This window comes from Dendrobates tinctorius, unplaced genomic scaffold (genome assembly GCF_039654945.1).
Source record: "Dendrobates tinctorius isolate UK_male_01 unplaced genomic scaffold, ASM3965494v1 ptg000138l, whole genome shotgun sequence".
Classification (NCBI taxonomy): domain Eukaryota; kingdom Metazoa; phylum Chordata; class Amphibia; order Anura; family Dendrobatidae; genus Dendrobates; species Dendrobates tinctorius.
Window position 1 is genome coordinate 16,739,535 of NW_027361806.1, and position 21,963 is coordinate 16,761,497.

The window sequence follows — 21,963 nt, forward strand, 5'->3', positions numbered from 1 at the left end:
CAGCTGTAACAGTGTGAAGTGTTGGGGGGTGTATGTATGTATTGTGCTGCTTTCACAAATACAGGATCACTGCTGTGTTCTTTCCAATGCTGGAATGATGATAAAGATGAGTGCTGGTGAAGTTTACTAACAGCCAATGAGAGGGCAGTGGGTGGTGCTGGTTACTGGAGCTTGCTGGGAGTTTGGTGGAGCTTCGCACATACACTGCACCAAATCTGCTGCTGTGTGAAGACATCAGTGACACAGAGCTGTCTCATTCACACAGCAGAGGCTTTGTCACACAACAGATTACATCAGTGACTGCCATCCCCTGTGCAGATTAGAAGCTGCAGACCCCCATCACTGGCCATCACACAGTCTGTTCTCACTGCTGCCAGCAGCCTGGGACAGTGAGGGAAGGAATTACTGATAATGAGTTATGTATTGTAATCATGGAGTGGCACAGAATACAGGACGATTTTCCCTCCTCACTAGTTTCACTTTCCATAGATAACTGTTCAGTGTGTGTCTGGGGAAGGAGCAGCTGCTCTCTGCAGTGAGGATGCTGGAGGGGAAGAATTCGTTACTGTGTGATGAGGGCTGCTTCATGTGGACGGGGAGGGCCTGTAGCTATGGAGGGTGGGGTTGTTGCTATAGAGGGCATGTTTGGAGTAGAGTAGGAGGTTACGACTAGTTCTCATTTCAATGCCATAACACCCCCCCCCCCCCTTGGACGTTCTGTTCAGAAAATCTAGAAAACCGTGCAAACTAATGACAGAAAGTAAATTACTTATTGTCATAATTCTGCAGCCCAGATATGTACTGAGATTATGTGAAAAGCCCGGACAACCCCTTTAAATCCTGATAACCTTTCACAGTACTGTCGTAACTTGCCATCTGCTGTTGAGCTATGTGTTGCATCATCATGGAGGTCGGACACCATTGAATCACCCCATGGATTGCGCTCAGCTGTGCAAGAGTTTCATTCAAATCGGGAAGGGACATATAGTAATGTAAAGAAAATATTTGCCTTCCTTACAAGGCTTAAGCCCCTTTCACACATATTGTGAGATCGCTAGCGATTTTGCTAAAACGTCACCGATTTTGTGACGCAACAGCGATATCGCTAGCGATCTCGCTACATGTGGCACTTGCCTCCGACCCGGTTCCCCGCTGGATATCGCTGATCGCACGAGATCGGCCTGGTCCATTTCTCGTCGTCGGCTTCCTGCTGGCGCCGACGAGCGACTCCATGGACACAGGTAGAAGACGTCACCCTCGCTGCGTGTGACAGGTAAGTATCGACCGCTGACCGCTGCTGCATCGCTGGTGAGATCTGCCTGTTTGGCAGCTCACTAGTGACCATTTAGCGATGCACCAGCGATCCTGACCGGGTCGTATCGTTGTCGGGATCGCTGGTGTATCGCTAAATGTAACGGGACCCTTAATGTCTGTCCCATAGGTCAGGGCCGCTGATGAGCTTTGCTTTTATCCATGGAGCGAGTAAATCGTAGCTCTGCAGGTGAGCTCAGTGTCCCTGATTGCTCCGCTACAAGGTGCTGAGTGATTACCGTATGCAAATGTTGGGCAAGAACCTGATTGTATCCTAGAAATGGGTTCTGCATTTGTCAGGAACTTGTGACGTATCTGGCCGATATGCTTTAAATCTATAACATGGGAATATCGTATTATTATTACAAGTGCACTTGTAGTCTTAAAAATTTAAGATGTCTCTGATTAGAAAAACATGGCTTCCGTCTTGCAAACCGTGTCACACCTATCCATAGGTTGTGTCTGAAATTGGAGTTCCCCTCCACTGAAATGAATGGGATAACCCGCATTGACAAACACAACTAGTTGTGGTGCTATTTTTGGGAAAAAAAGGCACGCGATTCCAGGACAAAGCTCTGTCCCCTATGCTTTATACTGCAGTTATGTTTTGTTTGTTTGTTTTCAAAGTAAGTGCTGTGTATAATGCAAAAAGTAGCTTTGAAATGAGATATACAGTACACACTTTGCTAGTAAAGGAGCTTTAATATTGCAGAAGAGAATATGATGCAATGGTATGTACAGCAGCTGAAAAGCTTACTGGAAGCCAGCAGAACTCTGATTGACCACCCCTGCAGTTTCTGGGATATTGTAATGCATGCCATGAATATTTATAAATATACCGTATTTTTCGCTTTATAAGACGCTCCGGATTATAAGACGCACCACAAATTTTGAGGAGAAAAATAGGAAAAAACTTTTTTTAATAAAATAGTGGTGCCTCTTATAATCCAGGTGTCTTATTGCTTACCGGGGGTGGTGGCTGCGGTGAAGTGGAGTCCCAGGGTCGCTGCTGGAGGAGGCAGGAGTGGGGTGATACTGCAGGCCGCAGGAAGGGATGAGAGGGTGCTCCGATGTGCAGCGCGCTGCCAGGGGGTCTCGTGCTGCTGCCAGGGGGTCTCGTGCTGCTGCCAGGGGGTCTCGTGCTGCTGCCAGGGGGTCTCGTGCTGCTGCCAGGGAGGCTCGTGCTGCTGCCAGGGGGGCTCGTGCTGCTGCCAGGGGGGGTCTGTGCTGCTGCCAGGGGGGTCTGTGCTGCTGCCAGGGGGGGTCTGTGCTGCTGCCAGGGGGGGCTGTTCTGCTGCCAGGGGGGCTCGTGCTGCTACCAGGGGGGGCTCATGCTGCTACCGGGGGGGCTTGCGCTGCTGCCAGGGGGGCTGTACTGCCAGGGGGGCTCATGCTGCTACCAGGGGGGCTTGCGCTGCTGCCAGGGGGGTCTGTGCAGAAGCCCGGGGCTCTGCCCACATTTACCGGGTGTCCGTCGGCGCTGTGGGTGTCTCCGGGTGCCCAGCCGTGTCTCCACGTGCCCAGCGGTGTCTCCGGTTCCAATCCCGGGGCTCTGGCGACATTTTGCGACAGGCCAGAGTCCCGGGGCTCCCTCTCGGTTCCCTCTGTTTTGGGCTCCGGCAATAAGGCGGCCGCTGCCGGGGGCGGCGCATGCGCTGATGGTGACCTCGGGACTGAGATCTCTAGAGATGAGATTTCAGTGGCTCTTTAAGTCAATATCCAGCTCTTTACGAGTTTACAGATATGACAAGGGAAATACCAAGGCCAGGTATCCATCCACAGACAGCAGTTTCGGGGTGTTGCCCCTCATCAGTGTGGAGTAGGATTCTGGCTAGGTGGGAGCAATGCCTAGTAGACCAACATCACGAAACAATTAATATTTAATCGGCAGGGGACCGACTGGTGTGATACCCACCCATTGCTTGAAGGGAACACAAGAAAAAATGTTAACATAACTTTTTTTTTTTTAGGATTGAAAAAACGTACCAGGAAGGCTTTTGGTATACGGAAGAAAGAGAAGGACACGGATTCTACGTGAGTATATAATCCACAGTTGGCATCATCTTCATGTGTGTGCCAGTATGGTGCAAAGAGTGAAGGGCATCATGGATTGGGGTACATCCGTCTGAACTTCAACTTAGACTTTAGTTCTGTTATTTACACCTAAATAAAATGCGCAGCTTATTGCACCATTTTCTTTCCCCTTAAAATGACATACACCCTAGTGGAAACCAGACTTCACCAATGGTGGTCTTTTTTTTTTTTAACAGTATCTGTCTGTCTTAGGACGGATCTGTTTCCAATAAGACAACGTAAAAATGGAATATTAAGGTGAATCTACTGTCACATTATCTATGGATTTTCCCAGTTTGAATCCACAGTGGAATCAATAGAATGATTTTACAAACCTTATTCACATGCTAGTGAAACGTTTTACACACAATAATAGAAACATTATGCAAATTTTTTAAGCAGATTTTCCTTGAAGTTTAGTAGGGGTGAAATCCGCTATAAATTCTGTAGAACAACCCAGATGTAACTCGTGGCTTGTGCTGCAGATTTGCCCCAAGATCCTCAGCAGAAATTCTCCACTGCATTTTAGCTTCCCCAATCTGAAGCTGCTTTATTCCCAGCATTAGGCTTCTTTCACACATCAGTATTTTTGATCAGTATTTCATCAGTATTTGTATGCCAAAACCAGGAATGTCTCCAAAATAAGGAACAGGAGTCAGTCTTTCAATTATATTTTTTTCTCAGTAAGTTCCATTCCTGGCTTTGGCATACAATCACTGATGCAAAATACTGACCAAACACTGACGTGTGAATGAGCCTTTAGACAGGATTCCAGGGAGTTTCCAGGCTGTCTTTACACTGTGACAGGAACTTTTGTATTAAATGTAATTTCCTCATTTGCAGAAATTACTACTCCTCCTTTATAATGAACGCCTTTCTTTCCTTCCTGCAGGGGTTCGCCAGACAGGGACGGCTCTGTAAGTCATCCGCATTGATCTTTATTTTGCTGTTGTCTGTCTAGTTTTTGAATTGCTACCAAATAAATTTTACCCTTTCGTTACAGAAGAAAAAACAAATACAATGACCAATATTGTAAAAAAAAAAAAAAGAAAAGTTATCAAACTTGTACATAGGGGAAAAAATTTGCATATTGCAACCAGTGATGTGCGAACTGTTTGTTAGGCAATTCCTGCATGTGTTGCTGCTGTCAAACAGTTGAGACATGCAGGCATAGGGACTCGAACATATTATTCGAGGACACCGAAGTAACTGTGTTAGGCTAGCTTCACACTAGCGCATTTTACATGCAGTGCACGGTGCCGCTAAGCCCCACCCCCTGCCCGCCCCTTCCGGTCATCTCCTCCTACTATCGCACATGGCCGCATGCGATCTGCGCACCCTATCTTTAGCATAGGGAGCGCAGACCGTGCGCTAGTAGGATTTTTGCGTGCGCTGCGCACTTTTGAAGGTGCGCCGAGCGCGCCAAAATGCAACATGGTGCGTTCGGCGCATCTTCAAAAGTGTTCAGCGCACGCAAAAATCCTACTAGCGCACGGCCAGCGCACGGTCTGCGCACCCTATGCTAAAGATAGGGTGCGCAGATCGCATGCGGCCGTGTGCGATAGTAGGAGGAGATGACCGGATGAGGCGGGCAGGGGGCGGGGCTTAGCGGCGCCGTGCGCTGCATGTAAAATGCGCTAGTGTGAAGCTAGCCTTAGCACCCAAGCATGCTTCGATAATACCTTATCCGATAACGTTCGCTCATCACTAATAGCAACAAATCGGATTGCAGCCCCTTTTATATGAAACCTGCAAAGTGATTGCTGGTTTTGGAAAACTGCTCAACTTTTGGTTTGCAACAGTTTTTAGAAATCATGTCCTATGTGTCAACCCTTGGGAGCTGGAGGAAAAAATTAGCTCTGTATAGTTACCAATGACTAAAATACTCTATTTGCTTTTCAGACGTTGATTTGTATTAAGCTGGTTGGACTTTTTTTGTTTTTTATTCACTCCTATGTGTGTGGATATTGTCCATTCTTGCTTGATAAAAGAAAATTTAATATACAATCTGGAAACTTTAAAGAAGTACTCTGGTTTTATTTATTAATTTTGTGCACATATGTTATCTTACTTACAGTGGTAAAAATAAGTATTTGATACGCTGCCGATTTTGCAAGTTTTCCCACCTACAAAGTATGGAGAGGTCCGTAATTTTTAGCGTAGGTACACTTCAAATGTGAGACCGAATCTAAAAATAAAAAAACAAAAAAAAAAAGAACAGAAAATCACATTGTATGATTTTTAAATAATTAAATTGCATTTTATTGCATGAAATAAGTATTTGATCTGTTAGTTTTGCTTTAAGAAACCTCCTACTCTGCACTAATTACCTGTATTAATTGCACCTATTTGAACTTGTTACCTGTATAAAAGATATCTGTCCTCACACTCAATCACACTCCAAACTCTCTACCATGGCCAAGACCAAAGAGCTGTCTAAGGACACCAGGGATAAAATTGTAGACCTGCTCAAGGCTGGGAAGGGCAACAGGACAATAGGCACGCAGCTTTGCGAGAAGGCAACAACTGTTGGCACAATTTTTAGAAAATGGATGAAACTAAAGATGAGTGTCAATCTTCCTCAGTCTGGGTCTCCATGCAATATCTCACCTCGTGGAGTAAGGATGGTTCTGAAAAAGGTCAGGAATCAGCCCAGAACTACATGGGAGGACCTGGTCAATTACCAGAAGAGAGCTGTTACCACAGTTTCAAACTTTACCATTAGTAACACACGATGTCGTCATGGATTAAAATCTTTCAGGGCGCGCAAGGTCCTCCTGCTCACGCCAGCACGTGTTCAGGCCCATTTGAAGTTCACCAGTGACCATCTGGATGAGGCATGGGAGAAGGTCATGTGGTCAGATGAGACCAAAATAGAACTTTTTAGTATCAACTGCACCCGCCTTGTTTGCAGTAAGAAGAAGAATGAGTACAACCCCAAGATCCCAAACGTGAAGCATGGGGGAGGGGGGAACCTCATATACTTTTGATGGTGCTTTTCTGCAAAGGGTATAGGACGACCGTATTGAAGGGAAGATGGATGGAGTAATGTATCATAAGATTTTGGCCAACAACCTCCTTATCTCAGTAAGAGCACATTAATTTGTCACGTAAATGCATTTTGGGGGGGGCTACAAATTATTTTTGTAATTGCGTTTTATTAAAAATTTGTCAGGGTGGGCTCCAGTGTGAAGAAACACTGCTCCCGAGACCCGCGTCTCAACTGACAGAGAAGCCATTTAGTAAGCATACAAACCAGTGAGCCGAGAAGGGCTGTGGCAGGAGAAGAAATAAATCTTCTCGGCTGACTGAGCACAGAGAATTTTTTTATTTTTCAGCTCAGTCCTCCATGCGCAGTCAGCCAAGGAGAAGATTTATTGTCGTGTCAGAACCCTTCTCTGGCCACTCACTGGTATGTGTTCTTACGATACAGCTCCTTAGTCATTGAGACACAGGTCTCGGGAGCTTTGTTTCTTCAGACTTTTGCCCATCTTGACACGTGACTAAGATAGGCTGCTGTCTTAATTATGAGACAAGGTACAGTTTATTACATTCTTAGAGAACCCCTTTATCTAAAAGATGGAATTCCTCTTCCTTTGTGTACCCCTTATGTTAACCATAAGTAGGACAGGGTCTACAAAACCTGCCTATTAGTTCCTGTGGATTTAATTTAACCTGACTAAGGGTGTGTGCACACGTTGCGGATTCTGCTGCGGAATTTTCAGTGCGGATTTGTCTAAATCCGCAGGTCTTTTTATCTGTGGATTTGCCTGCGGTTTTCCCCTCCTGTTTGACACCTGTCATGGAGCAGGTGCCAAACCGCTGCGGAATCCGCACAAAGAAATGACATGCTGCGGATTTAAAACTGCAGGAAAATTCCGCACCGTGTGCACTGCGGTTTTCATTTTCCATTGCTTTTAATGGTACTGTACACTGCAGCAGAAACTGCTGCGGATCCGCAGGACCAAATCCGCTGCGCATCCGCAGCAGAATACGCAACGTGTGCACACACCCTTAGGATAGGTTTTATTGGTTGGACCCCTCATGATCATTTTGGACATCTCTGATTATGCAAAACCCCTTAACAATGACCACATCTGAAAATAAGAGAATCAGTCCATGGAGGAGAAAAATAATATGCACTTAGGCTATGTACATGCAGTGCGTTTTTGATGCGTTTCCGTTGAGGTTTTTTTTTTTTTACGCGCGTAAATGGTCCAAAAAAGCAATGGAATACTTATGCAAGGTAATGCAATGACAATCCTGAAGTGTTGTGCACATGATCAGTAAATTCCTGTCCGTATTTGCAGTTTTATTTTTTGCAGCGTGTCAATTCTTTTTGCGTTTCTCCAGCGTTTTTGACTCATTCACTTCAATTGAGTCAGTCAAATCTGCAGCAAAAACGCAGCTGTAAAAAGGTTTGCGTATTTCCTGCAGATTGGCTGCCAAAAACGTCTGCGAATTGTCAAGGGAAATTATGTCAGAAGGAAATGTGTGTGGGCGGAGAATGTGCGTGAGCCGAGAATATGTGCTTGTGTGTGTGACTGTGTGTACTCATGCGACTAACAGCTCATAGTGATTGTACTTAGGCGTCATCTGATGGGACTACTACTCCCATCTGGCTATGTCTGCTGTCACATATAACAGAGACAGCATGAGCTGATGATGGGAGAGTAGTCTCATCATCTGGCACCTGAGTTCAATTGTAAAAAAAAAAAAACCATTTACATAATTACATACATATTCACATACAATATACATACTCACCGAACGCCTAATCCCTGATGCCTGCGGCTCCTGCAAACAATAAAAAATAACCAATATATACTCCCTGTCTGCCGTAGTTCATTTAATACCGAGTGTCCCATGGCAATCTCACATGTAGAACAGTCACATTGGGAGATGTGACCGCTCTACCCTGCCTCCTGCGATACACTGCAGCTCGATTATCTCTTGTCAGTGTATCACTGTGCTGCCTTTAGAGTTCATCGGAGTAGCGGTGCTGTAAGTGAGGGCACCGGAGCTGATAAACTCCGGTGGACTCTCACGGCAGCGCAGTGATGCACTGTGGGAGCGATTACCTCCTGTCAGTGTATCGCCAGAGGCCAGGTAGAGCAGTCACATCTCCCGATGTGACACTTCTACACGTGAGATCGCCATGGAACACTCGGTATTAAATGGACTACGTCGAACATGATAGTATTATATTTTGGGTTATTATTTTTTGATGGCTTGCAGGAGATGAGGGCATCGGGGATTAGGCGTTCAGTAAGTATGGTAAATTTAGATTCAATAAAGGAGTCTGTGATTATTTCAAATAAAGTACTTTATTCTGGCTGTGTCTTTATTTACCATGTAACCATAGAATTAGTAATGGATAGGTGTCTTATAGACTCCTCTAGGTTACTAATCTGCGGGCTTGATGTCACCTGACAATACAGAGGTGACATCAACCCCACAAATATGAACCCCACATGCCACCCCTACAGGGCAAGTGGGAAGAGCGAGGCTAAGTGCCTGAAGTGCCCGCAGCTGTCTGCCTAGCCTTTGTTGGTTCGATTTTATTGGGGGACCCCATGTCAATTTTTTTTCCCTGTAAACTAGCCAGTAAAGGCTAAGCAAACAGCTGTGAGCTGATATTAATAGCCTGGGAACCTTCGGGTCCTTCCCAGAAAAATAAGAACGTCAGCCGTCGGCTTTTTCTCTGCTGGTTATGAAAATTATGCCGGAGCCCATGCAATTTAAAAAAAAATAAACATATTGTGTTACATGCAGATTTCTGACAGTTGCTTTTTGTTACAGAATACTTTATGTAGGTTAATTATGTTAATCCTTCTACAGAGGCTGGTGTGTGTGTGTGTGTGTGTGTGTGTGTGTGTGTGTCCTTATTTAACTCTTTATGTACTGTTTTATTAATGAGGGTATCTGGCTGACACTTGTTCATTACTTAACCTTGGGCTTGTTATTACATATATATGCAGTGGGTACAGAAAGTATTCAGACCCCTTTCAATTTTTCACTCTGTTTCATTGCAGCTATTTGCTAAATTCAAAAAAAAAGTTATTTTTTTTCTCATTAATGTACACTCTGTACCCCATCTTAACTGAAAAAAAACAGAAATGTAGAAATTTTTGCAAAGGTATTAACAAAGAAAAACTGATATCACATGGTCATAAGTATTCAGATCCTTGGCTCATTATTGAGTCTTCTTGGGAATGGTTCAACAAGTTTTTCACACCTGGGTTTGAGGATTTTCTGCCATTCTTCCTTGCAGATCCTCTCTGTGTGTTGTGTGTGGTGGTGCGGCCCCTTTAGCAGGGACTCTTTGGCGCTGTTGCTATAATCCGTCCCTGTCAGTCACAGCTGTTGTTTTCCCCTCAGTACTTTTATTTTCACCTTCAGATTTCTCCATTATATGTAGAGGGCTTAACTTCAAGGGCCCCAATCTCATGACGGGGGGGATGCTAGTGAGATGTAACGTGCGCAGTATTCTGCTCCTGTGGGTGGAGAGAGGGCGTGCCAAATTTATTTCGCCCAAATCGGGCGAGAACTGTGGATTTGTATAGAGCGGGCTGCTACAGATTTTGAGAGAGATAGATAGATATATATATATAGATAGATAGATTGATTTGAATATGTATGTAATAATATTATGGTCTTCAAAGGAGAATGAAAAAGAAGAGGTTGAACGAGGAAATTACATCACAATTTTTTTTTTTTTTCTTAATATATCTTTATTTAGCTCTGTGGATTTACAAAAACTCATAAATTCACGTATTTTCCACTGCGTTTCTCTGCCCAGAGATGCAGAAATTTCTGCAAGTAAATACGCAACATGCACACATAGCCTTACTGTGACAGAAAGTGTTGGGTTGTCACCTTTTGGGGCCAATTTTTTCTTAATTCAAAAGGATATATTTTGGGCTAAAAGTCATTTTTGGAATTGGGTTTCATTAAAAATTCTGCTCCACCTGCCTTCTACAGACTCAGCTAATTTATGACCACAAAGGTGGATGACCCCCACATAATAAAATCTATGTACTGTGAGCATAACTTTCCCTCTATCTCTTGGGGTAATATCGGGCTTCCCTTCCAATATCAACCTCCACTCTTTGCCACCTGAAAGTAATATATTATGTGCTGTCTAATAATTTTTTCTTTTTTTTTTCTTTAGAAGAAAGCAAATGGAGCACCAAATGGATTCTATGCAGAGATTGACTGGGAGCGATATGTAAGTTGGCCAACAAATATATACTACTGTATACAGGGCTTTGATTTCGTCATATGATCAGTGAAAAAAACAGTAAGGCTGAGTTCACACGTAGTGTTTTTTTTTACGTTTTCCCGGCGATTTTAAACGCGCGATTTTGCCTCGAAAACACCAAAAACAGCATCCCATGCAATCCTATGGCATTCCGCACATGCTGTGCTAATGCTGCGGATTTTTCCGCTGCAGAATTGCATCGCGGAAAAATACGCAGCATACTCATTCTTTGTGCGGAATCGCGGGAAAATCCACACACATAGGAATGCATTGTTCTGCTTACTTTCTGCTTGTGGCTGTGTCGACCATGCGAAAAGTAAGCAGAACATTTGTGGATGGTACTCACGGTCTGGGGGAGAGAAGATTCTCCTCCAGGCTGTGGGTACCATATCCCTGTAAAAAATAGAATTAAAATAAAAAAATCGTCATATTCTCCCCATCTGATGTCCCTCGCAGCGTCAGCAGGGCTCACTGGGAGCATCGTGATGATCGGGAACGCTGCGCGGGACGTTGGAAGGTGAGAAAAACACCATTTTTAAAAAAAAAAATTATTATTTTTAACATTAGATCTTTTACTACTGATACTGCATAGGCAGCCTCAATAGTAAAAAGTTGGTCACACTCGTCAAACACTATGTTTGACGAGTATGACCAACCTGTCAATCACTTTTCCAAGCGATGCTACAGATCGCTTGGAAAACGCTAGCATTCTGCAAGTTGATTACGCTTGCAAATTGCTAGTTTTTCCGCGGGAAATAGGCGGGAATTAAAACGCGGTTTTCTCGCATATTTCCCGTGGAATGGAATTCCGGAATTCCCGCGGAAATTTCCGCGACGATTCCGAAACGTGTGCACATGGCCTAATTGAAAAAAGTAAAAATGCCATGCAGTTTTTTTTTTTTATGAACACCACTGCAGGGGTGCAACCTTTGAGACCCCTCCGATGGACAAATGATTTGGATATAAGGAAACTAAGTTGCCATTAATAGACATTGGAACATGTATTGCATTTTATGTTTCAGACTTGTCCAGAGGTGGATGAAGAGGGCTATAGCATCAGACCTGATATGGAACCTGGCTATATCCTTTTGTTGCATTTATTTATTTTATTTTTCATTTATTTTACTTGCTTATATAGCTCCATTAATTATAGCTGCATTGGGGCTCACAATTAGAGATGAACGAATATTTCAATATTCGGCTCGGATAATGATCGCCATATTTGCATTATTCGCCGAACGCCTTTGGAGTCAATGGGAGTGCAGATGAGCGAATATGTTCGGAAACAATCCTTAAATATAAATTCGGCACGAATATGGCAAATTCGGATACGGCGATCATTTTCCCGAACATATTCACTGATCGTAGATAAAATCTAAATAAGTATGTCTTTGGTCTGAGGGAGGAAACTGTAGTAGCATGGCTACAGTGCTAACCACTGAGCCACCGTGCTGCCCTTGCATGCACCCCAGAGATGAATTCTGTGTTTTTCTTGCTAGACCAGTTTCTGCAGTGGATTTCCTTTCTGATAGGTTTACACTGATATCTCTGTTAAAAATGTGTCTGGTAACAAACTTGTTGACTGTTTCCAATAACAATTGTGCTATATTCACCTGTCCAATAGGAATCAGTTAGAACGGATCCAGCAGAAATCGGGTGGCAAAATTTTTTTGTGCTGACACAAAAAAAATGTATCCAGCAGAGATCAGTTATTTCAAAAAGGGACTAAAAAGTTGTGTCCGCAACTTTTTTGACAACTGATTACTGTAGGATCCGTTCTAACTGATCACTATTGGACATGTGAAGATTGCCTTAGTCAGTTTCTTGCCTCTTTTTATCTATTGCAGCTCACCTTTAACAACTGTCTATATGGCTGGCAGTTTAAGGACATTATTCTATGTTTCCATGTTTTTATGTGACAATTACAGACTCTTTGTAAGGGTATCCTGTGCCGCCCTGGAACAGGTTCTCAGTCGTCTAATAACAGATCCACTCCCATTCTAACGGCAGGGGTTGGTGATTTGATTCTGGCCATTTAAAGGGGTTGTCCACTACAGATCATTAGATTAAAAATAGGCCCAAGGAAGAACACATACTCACTCACTAGCACTATTTTGCCTCACCACAATCCACTGAGTACTTTTTTTTTTTTTTTTTATGGGAGTCACAAAGTGAGTTACTGCCATTGCCAGTCACCATCAGTCATCATGATCTGTCACTGGAAGAATGGAGGGCTGCATTTAATCAGTTGCAATTTTTGTTCAGTGCAGTGTTCTTGATACTAAAACGTAGAGGGGAAAAAAATTAATGAAACACCTCATTAAAGCCCAAAAGATATATTTTGGTGACTTTATTATTGTCTTATCTCAACATGTGTGACCCTTAACTGTGATTCACCTACCAAAGGAAAACACTTCTATTCATCAAGTGAGTCTGAGGAAGAACAAGAGTCTCGTAAGAAGTTCAATATCAGGATAAAACCACTACAGGCCAAGGATAGTCTAAAGAGTGCCGCAACCGTGGACGAGCTGAAAGCTTCTATAGGAAACATTGCACTTTCCCCATCGCCTGTGGTGAGTGTCTGAACTGAACAGAATGTCTGTAGTTTAATAATGATATTAGATATAAATTCTCTCTGTTGGTTAAACCTGACATCATATGACTAGTTTAAAGGGTTATTCCTGTCTCAGTCTTTCATGGCTGTGATGAGAATAATTCTATCCTGGCTCTGACCACTCGTGGTAGAGCTGCAGAAACTCCAGAGCACCTGTGCTGTGCTGTTTTTACATTAATTTCTGTAGGACTTGTAGTTCAGCCACTCTCAGAGTGGTCGAAGCCCAGATGGAGTCATTCGCATCATGGCTAGCTATAAAAGGCAGAGATGGGATTAACCCTTTAAAATATTATTGCTACTCGCACTTGGGTCTCGTGGTCGGACATCAGGGACTCTGAGCGGCTTCTAGCTGACCAAAAAGTAGTTGTCCATAGAGTCACGCTTTGTTCTATATTTTAAAAGGGTGTCCTTTTGGTCTGCACCACACCGATATGTGTTCGACCTTGCATCAGATACTTTTGCCTGGAAATTTTCAACAACTACGAAATGCCATCACTTTATGACTACTAGTGGTCATCTAGTACCCCCACTGATCCTATAAATGAAGCTACTTACCTGCACAGCAGTGGCCCAGCCACTTGGAAGCGCAGGTACTTGTAGGCAGCCCCAGAATGGGGGCCACGCTGCAGTTCCCTGCCTGCCAGTGAGTCACGGTGTGAGGGAAAAATACTCAGGGGGGTCACAGTGCTGGCTTAGTACTCATCGTCAGAGTCCATTATAAAGTGACTGCATGCACTAGTGATATTTTATCACTATAGATGGGAGTACCCCTCTTTAACTGTATATTGTGATTTTTAGACTAACTTAACTTTCTATCCATTCTCTTTTCACATCCTGATGGGTCTCTATGATCTCTGCTTGCAGATATTTAATAGAAACCCATTGGATAAAAATATGTAATGGACACAGATGCATGGTACAATTGCGGTTCAGAACTTAGTGGTAACTTCTTGTAACTAGAATATCTCTCTACAGGATAAGAGAAGGCTGAGTGCAGCGTTTGACTTTCTCCAGGAGTCCAATAGAGAATGAATTGAATGGTAGTCGTTATTGTTGCTCTATTCCAACAGTGCGCAAAAGTGCCCCTTGCTGGCGAGTGGTAGTGGACTTGTAGGTCAGATACACACCAATCTAAGAAATGATCACCTTCCCTGCTGGGAGTTGATAACTTATTGTAGCTGCATCACCCCCTTTAATGCGCCGAACATCCATCACATAAACAGGACTGGTTTCTTTATTGCTTCATTGGGTGACACAGGTAACCGTGGGTGTATGCTGCTGTTGCTAGGAGGCTGACACTAGGCAGAGAAGGAAAATAGCTCCTCCTCCACAGTATACACCCACCGACAGGCACAAAGTACCTCAGTTTAAGCTCCGTGTAGGAGATGGACCTGGATCTGCTACCAGATCCGCATTTTACTTTTCAGGTATCTTGTGTGGTTTTATAAATCTTTTCTCTTTGTCTTTCAGTTTCTTCATCTTTAGGGTAACTGTGTCATTTCTCACCCTGTTTTTCCGTACTTATGTGACTGAGAGAGCAGCGTGGTGTCACCCACATTGCCCACTCTTAGGCCCTAAGGCAGGACCTAATCCACTCTCACCTTTACAGGTGCTTCAGGGTGATTCTCGGTGGCCGGTTCTAGTCTTTTCCCCTCCCCACCCCTCTCCTCGGAGAGGGCTGGGAGGAAGAAGGTGGTCACCAGCGGTGGCATTTACGCTTCTTGTAAGGGGATGACTCCGTCTTCTACACCGTCAGGAGACATTGCGGGAAGCAGGATTCCTGATTCCAGGGACCCTCTCCCACTTGAGGGCTCCTGATGTGATCCTCATCACTGCAGAGGGACTGGGACTCATCGGAACACTGAGAAGGCAGGTATGTCTCCCTCCTCTCCCTCCGCAGCGGCAGGCATCATCCCGGGGTACACTGTCCCTTCATTGCAAGGGGACTGGGCGGCGTTAGTGGTAGGGATCACCCAGCAGCGGCGGCCATTTTTCCATGGCCGAGCTCAGCACTTGCGATCAATCCCCCTCCCTTTGCTGGCCACACCCCTTCCCTGTCTTCCTTTAGCCAGTCACCGTTACGTGTTTAAATTGCATTCTCTTTTTGTCCTATAGGAGGCATGTTCCTCCTCTTCTTTCGAGTTGACCACACCCCGCAGCACACACTTTTTCGGCGCTCTAATCCCGTGGTCACAATTCCAACTGCTTATCCTCTTCTCCCTCTCCCCTTGATTCCAAGAGTCGTGATAAAGGCAGAATGGATTCCCATAATCCTGTAAGCTCCTGTCTGGCTGAGAAGGACCTGGTTTGCGGAGCTGGTAAACACGCTCATAGATGCTCCCTGGAGGCTTCCAGACCATCCAGATCTTCTCTCGCAAGGCCTCCTCTTCCACCAGAGTTCACAGTCTCTTAACAGTCTCGTTTAACGGCATGGCCATTGTGGTCGCAGTCCTGAGGGAGGCTGTTTTTGTTTTTTTTTGTTTGTTTTTTTACATCAGGTCATTCAGACCCTGATTAGGGTGAGACAACCAGCATCCTTGCGTATCTACCACAGATACTGGGAGGCCTTCTTCCTGTGGAGCAAGGACAACAATTTGGTCCCTATGTCCTTTTCCTCTTCCTTCCATCCTGCCTCGGGTCTATCACTCAGTAATCTTACGGGGCAAATTTCCACTCTGTCAATTCTTTTCCACAAAATCTGGCATCTCGTTCCCAGGTACTTTTCTTCAAGGAGTTGCCCACCTGGCTCCTTCTTATCATCCTCCGATAGATCCATAGGACCTTAACCTTGTCCTTGGCGCACTCCAGCGCGCTCCTGTTCAAGACATTCCGTTTTCTCTCCTGTCCTAGAAGGTTGCCTTCTTAATGGCCATTGCGTCCATCAGGAGAGTTTCTGAGTTAGTGGCATTATCATTCCGTTTTCCGTTCCTGATTTTACATCAGGACAAGGTAGTTCTCAGACCTGTTCCTTCCTTCCTTGCCTAAAGTGGTTTCTTAATTTCAAATTAATGAGGACATTGTCCTTTCTTCTCTATGTCCCTCTCCGGTCTATCCCCTGGAGAAGTCCCTGCACAGGTTGAATCTGGTAAGAGCTATCCGAGTCTACCTTTCAAGGACTGTTTCCTTGCACCAATCTGACTCCTTATTTGTCATCTCTGGAGGTCGTCGTAAACGGCTCCCAGCTTCTAAGTCCACTATTACCCATTGGATTCGTTCGGCAATTTTGGAGGCATACCGCGTTCAGGACAAACAACCTCCTCCGGGAGTGAAGGCTTGCTCCACTCGGGCAGTGGGGGCTTCCTGGGCAGTTCATCACCAGGCCTCGGCTTTACAGATTTGGTCATCTTTGCACACCTTCTCGAGGTTTTACAGGGTTCATACCCATGCCTCGTCTGATGCAGACCTGTGGGAGAAAGGTGCTGCAGACCGCGGTTACTCACCATCTGTCTGTTTTCCTTGCCTTTTTTTCTTGTTCCCACCCTAGGGACTGCTTTGGAACTTCCCATGGTTACCTGTGTCCCCCAATGAAGCGATAAAGAGGGATTTTTGGTACTCACCGTAAAATCTTTCTTGGAGCCCGTCTGATGAGTGCCAATAGCTCAGAACACCGAGTCTGCAATTTGAGTTTCTGATTTGGCTTTTATCCTTAGTCGTATTGCAAGACTTATTAAAGGGTCGATTGTGACTTGTAGGATCACTACTTTCAACAGGTGGCGCTATAGAGTTCAAGTCCTCTTTCTCTCTGAAGAGGCAATTTGCATATTTCATGGAGCCTTCATTGGAGGACACAGCACCCTCCCTAACTGTTGGCTCTATTGCGCCTATGTGCCTTTGTTCTTGGGTTGGTACATATGTTGAGTTTTGCATGCTTCTCCTACTGCTTTAATACCAACTGAGGTACTTTGTGCCTGTCAGTGGGTGTATACTGCGGAGGAAGAGCTATTTTTCCTTTTTTGCCTAGTGTCAGCCATCTAGCGACAGCAGCATACACCCATGGTTACCTGTGTCCCTCAATGAAGGCTCCAAGAAAGAGAGATTTTATGTTGAGTACCAAAAATCCCTCTTTTTTTTATCCACTAAAAGTAGACATCGGTGATTCCAATTGAGCGGCAGCAAACAGAGAAAGTGGAAAGTGCTGTGGAATATGTTGGCACTATAGAATTGAAACATATTATTAAGAATTGATGCAAAAACAGCAGTGCTGCCTTTTTTGTGTATTTTTTTGTTTTACGCAATTTACCATCTGGCCTAGGTTGATACGTTTACAGACATATTATTCTGATATTGTTTTTTCAGTCTGGCTATTTATGCACAATAAAAGTATTTTCTGACAGTTTTTTCATACATCTTTTTTATCACTTTTACTGGAAGAAGGATCATCACAGAAACAGCAATTCTACCATTTTACCTTGATTTATTTTTGAAGTAGAATTGTGATTTTTATTTTTTATTTTTCCAAAATTCCTTCCTTTCTTTTTTTTTTTTTTTTTTTTACTGCTATTTAATAATTTCTGTAATACACTGAACTACTTCTGTATTGCAGTGTGTGTTATGTCTGTCAGTGACGGGGACCTATTAAGACCCCAGTGTTGCAAGGCCACCATTAGTAAGAATGATTGGTACAGCTTGTGGTCAGTTATGTGGCAAGTGAATATACGTCTGCAGTGTGTCCCCATTTGTTATGAGATACAAGATTCTATGGTAACTGCCTTGACAAATGCTGTTGCTATGGTTATGTCAAATCCGTCATTTAGTAGAAGGGTCATTTGGATGATATGAGGATGTGTATAGCCAGAAGATAATGATGTGTGTGATATAAAAAAAAAATGTTTGCACATGGTTTTAACCAAGGCCGTGGAGTCGGTAAGCCAAACCTCCGACTCCTCAATTTCCAGGACTCCATCTCCTGACTACATTCATGCTTCATTACTGAGCCACAGCACAGATTAATCTCAACTAAAAGCCTAGATCCTTCATAACTTTCCCAAATTCTTTTGAAAAAATATTCAGCACCTACTGAATTGAACTACTGTATCCAATTTCTTATATATTTTAGGAGTCTGTCCATTTTATTCCGACTCCACGACTCTGACTCTGTTAATCCCCATTGAAGTCTATGGGGACACATGTCTAACCATTAAGAAAAAAACAAAAATGCATTACCGCCAGCCACCCATAGTGTGCAAAGTGTTTTTATATAGATGCAGTATATCCTAAAATAAAGGCCATTTTCACTGCACTTGGTGAATATATGCATGTATGTTGGGCTATAACTATTTTTTGTAATTGGGTTTCATTAAATGTTTTGCACCATTTGCCTTCTACAGCTTCTGTGTTGCACTGTCTATTTCTGGATGCTGAATGGGTTAACTAAGAATCTGTCTGAGCTTATTCTAACAGCCCAGTAGTTGAGTTTCTAACTCTTTTACCTGTCTTTTCCTGAGCTCCTCTCGGCTGATTTATGGCTACAGACAACACCATGGTTGAATGTGCAGGGCAACAAAGATCCTGTAAAAGCCAATTGATGTAAAAATATGTAATGAAATCCATTTGCAAAAAATAATTTTGGTCCCAAATACATTCTAAGTAAAAAAAAAAAAATTGTCCCTAGAGGTGGATAACGCCTTTAAATCCTTCTCTTCATTGTATCATCTGGCAACTGCATAAACCTTGCTTTAAAACTGTGTATTAGGAAATGTACAGAGCTTTGCAGCAACTGAAAAATGCCAGAGACACTACTGTGTAATAATGTAGACATTGCAGCAAGTCGTATGCAGATAAAAGCTGTATTCTTCATTGATGCAACATTTACCTTCCATACATTAAGTGTAAAACGGTACAGTATGCCTTCCATTCTTAGAATGATCGGTTGCAGAAACTCTTTCAAAATGGGGCATATACAAAATATATTTAGCAGAATTTACCGCATAGAAAAGGTATTTAAGATGCAAATAGATATCTATGGGTCATACTGTAGCTCCATTCTGATGTAGACCCCAATTCATCAGTTTTTGCCAGAAATCTAATGTAAAAGTGTTCAAAATGTTGCAAAGTTTTTGCATCCTTACTCCAGCACCAATTTTTTTAGAAAAGTGATTGGAGTTCATCGAGTAGGGACCACGGTCAAGCAAGGCTGACAAATTCATCGTAATTTACGCACAAATGTGGCATAAATTACCACAGAAATGTACTACAATCTCTGACTCAAGTACATCTCTTGTGGGAACATTTTTTTTTTTTTCTTGCGGAACAAGCACCCACAGCCTCCATATGGAAAAATATACTGACAGGTTCCTTAACATTTGGTCTCAGGCGGTCAGCACTGCTGTAACTTACTATTATACATCAAAGCCTTGTATTGGAGCCGTTTTTATAAGCGGAAGCTCGTGTTGTCTTATTAGAGAGGAAGCTGTTCAGCAGGATTACAGGATTTTCTTGTCCTCAAGAACATCTTATCTCCTCTCAACAAGACTGAATGGACACGACTGAACTGTGTGACTTTGTAGATTGTTTTTCAAATGCATGAATGTTCTGCGTTAGGCTATGTGCACACGGAGTTTTTTGGTGTGCGGATTTTGTAGTAAAAACCGCAGATAAATCCGCAGGACTAAAGTCCTGCGGTTTATCTGCGGTTTTGCCTGCGGTTTTACACCTCATAATGGATGAGGTGTGAAACTGCAGCGTTTCTGCACTAAAGAATTGACATGCTGCGGATTGTAAACCGCAGCAAAACCGTGCGGAAAAATCCGCAGCATGTGCACTGCGTTTTACAGTTTACCATTGAAAACAATGGTACTGTACAATGCACCTAAATCTGCTGCGGACCCGCAGCTGCAAAAACGCTGCGGATCCGCGGCAGAATCCGCACCGTGTGCACATACCCTAATAGAAGATTTGAAGTCACATTTTCCGCTCCTAAATTTAAGGGGGCTCCACTGGATTTGCCATACATTTGCTATAGATGAAGAGTCCCACTACTTTGACTCCCTTCTTTGGTCTTACAGGAATGGAGCAGTGGTCATGCACAATTGCCTTTCTACATTCATTTGTATGGAAATTTGCAAAAATTGCAGAGCTAGCATGCTTGCCATTTTTCAAGCTTCTCATGCGGTACAAATAAATTGAGAAGGTGGCACCTGTGTTACCACCGACCTACCGACAGTGACAGGGCCCTGGTCCGAAAGATAGTTCCACGATATCTGTTCCTTTGGACATTTATATCATGCCCTGTCATAAATGCTATAGATAGTAATACCACTTTAAAGAAGACTTTTCACCATTTTTTCTTGTTAAACTAGTTATCTCATGATAAAGGGGCTGAAAAGCTGAATAAAACATACATTTCATTTTTTTTTTTTTATTCTCTCTGTTGCTGCGATATTGGCTTCTAAAGATTGGAAATGGGCAATGTCCTACACCGAAAAAACTAAAAGTTCTAAGAGCAGAATGTCTTCTCTTGGTTGAAGGGGGGAATTAGCATATTAGGCGCCCTAAACCTTAGAGGCAATAGAAAGTAGAAATTTAAAAAAAAGAAACCTTCCTTATCAGGCAGTTTAACAAGCAAAAAGTGGTGAAAGATCGTTCCTTTAAAGTTGATCTCTTAAAGTAGTTTTCCCATTATCACCTATACTCGACTATCTCCAGCAGTGATTGTAGCAGTGGTCACAGCGAGGCAGGGTGTAGGCGGAAGCTGCAATGAAGGGAGGGCTTATATACATGGGCTAATACAGTCACCCATAAAAGATGGCATACAGTCTCTCATAGAATGTTAGAGTTGGAAGGAGGGACCTCCAGGGTCATCGTGTCCAACCCCCCTGCTCAATGCAGGAGTCCCTAAAAAATCTCGGACAGATGTCTATCCAACCTCTGTTTGAAGACTTCCATTGAAGGAGAACTCACCACATCTCATGGCAGCCTTTTCTTCTCATTGATCACCCTCACTGTCAAAAAGTTTTTTCTGATATCTAATCTGTAGCTTCTTCCTTTCAATTTCATTCCATTGCTATACTCAGAGACTAAGGACTGGCAGGAGAGCCTCAAATTAAGCCACATATGTATGCGTATATAGACAGGTGTTTTTATGATATTGTGTTACGTAGTTAAGTCAAGCAAGTACCACTAACTATATATATATATATACAGAGAGAGAGATATACTGTATATATCTATCTATCTATGTAATACAATATCATAAATCATAAAAACACCTGTCAAATAATAATGGAAATAATAATACAAATAAGATGGCTGCTGATCCTGGCCCTTACTGATAATGAATTGACTCTGCCAACTCTTCCCTTTAATGATAAGATGACTGCTGACCCTGCCATCTAGAGATGACGATGACGGAGGAGCTAATATATGAGCTTCAGTACCATTGTGAAAACTAATATAATTTTAGACTTGTTTTATATGGATAGTAATGAGGTCTCATTTTCCATTTTTCCATGGATACATTACCTTTAAAGTGTAAAAATATGTTCTAAATGTATTGGCGACTGTTTGGTTAATACACAATGCAGCGTCTTCCATTTCCACATCGATCATTGAGAAATGCCGGTGGATCTGCAGTTATCGTGTACATGTCCTATTATTTAGAACAGGATGCATGGTACCTGCAGGGCAGCCTACTTCCTTGCAAAGCAGAATTGAAGAGTGCTGCCAACCCAAACTTTATACATGTAATTTTGATTTAGTCTTA

At 43.2% G+C, this 21,963-nt stretch overlaps 1 protein-coding gene across 13 annotated transcripts in view; it reads left to right on the forward strand.

Annotated features, from left to right (window-relative positions):
* The window catches only part of SGIP1 (SH3GL interacting endocytic adaptor 1), a 130,789-nt gene that overhangs the window by 33,906 nt on the left and 74,920 nt on the right, over window positions 1–21,963 (forward strand). For all 13 annotated transcript variants that reach the window (XM_073544707.1, XM_073544705.1, XM_073544709.1 and 10 more), the window contains exons 2-6: window positions 3,282–3,345; window positions 4,277–4,301; window positions 10,559–10,615; window positions 11,671–11,728; window positions 13,046–13,221. In XM_073544707.1, coding sequence (XP_073400808.1) covers window positions 3,282–3,345; window positions 4,277–4,301; window positions 10,559–10,615; window positions 11,671–11,728; window positions 13,046–13,221 — 380 coding nt within the window. The remainder of the gene's footprint in view (window positions 1–3,281; window positions 3,346–4,276; window positions 4,302–10,558; window positions 10,616–11,670; window positions 11,729–13,045; window positions 13,222–21,963) is intronic.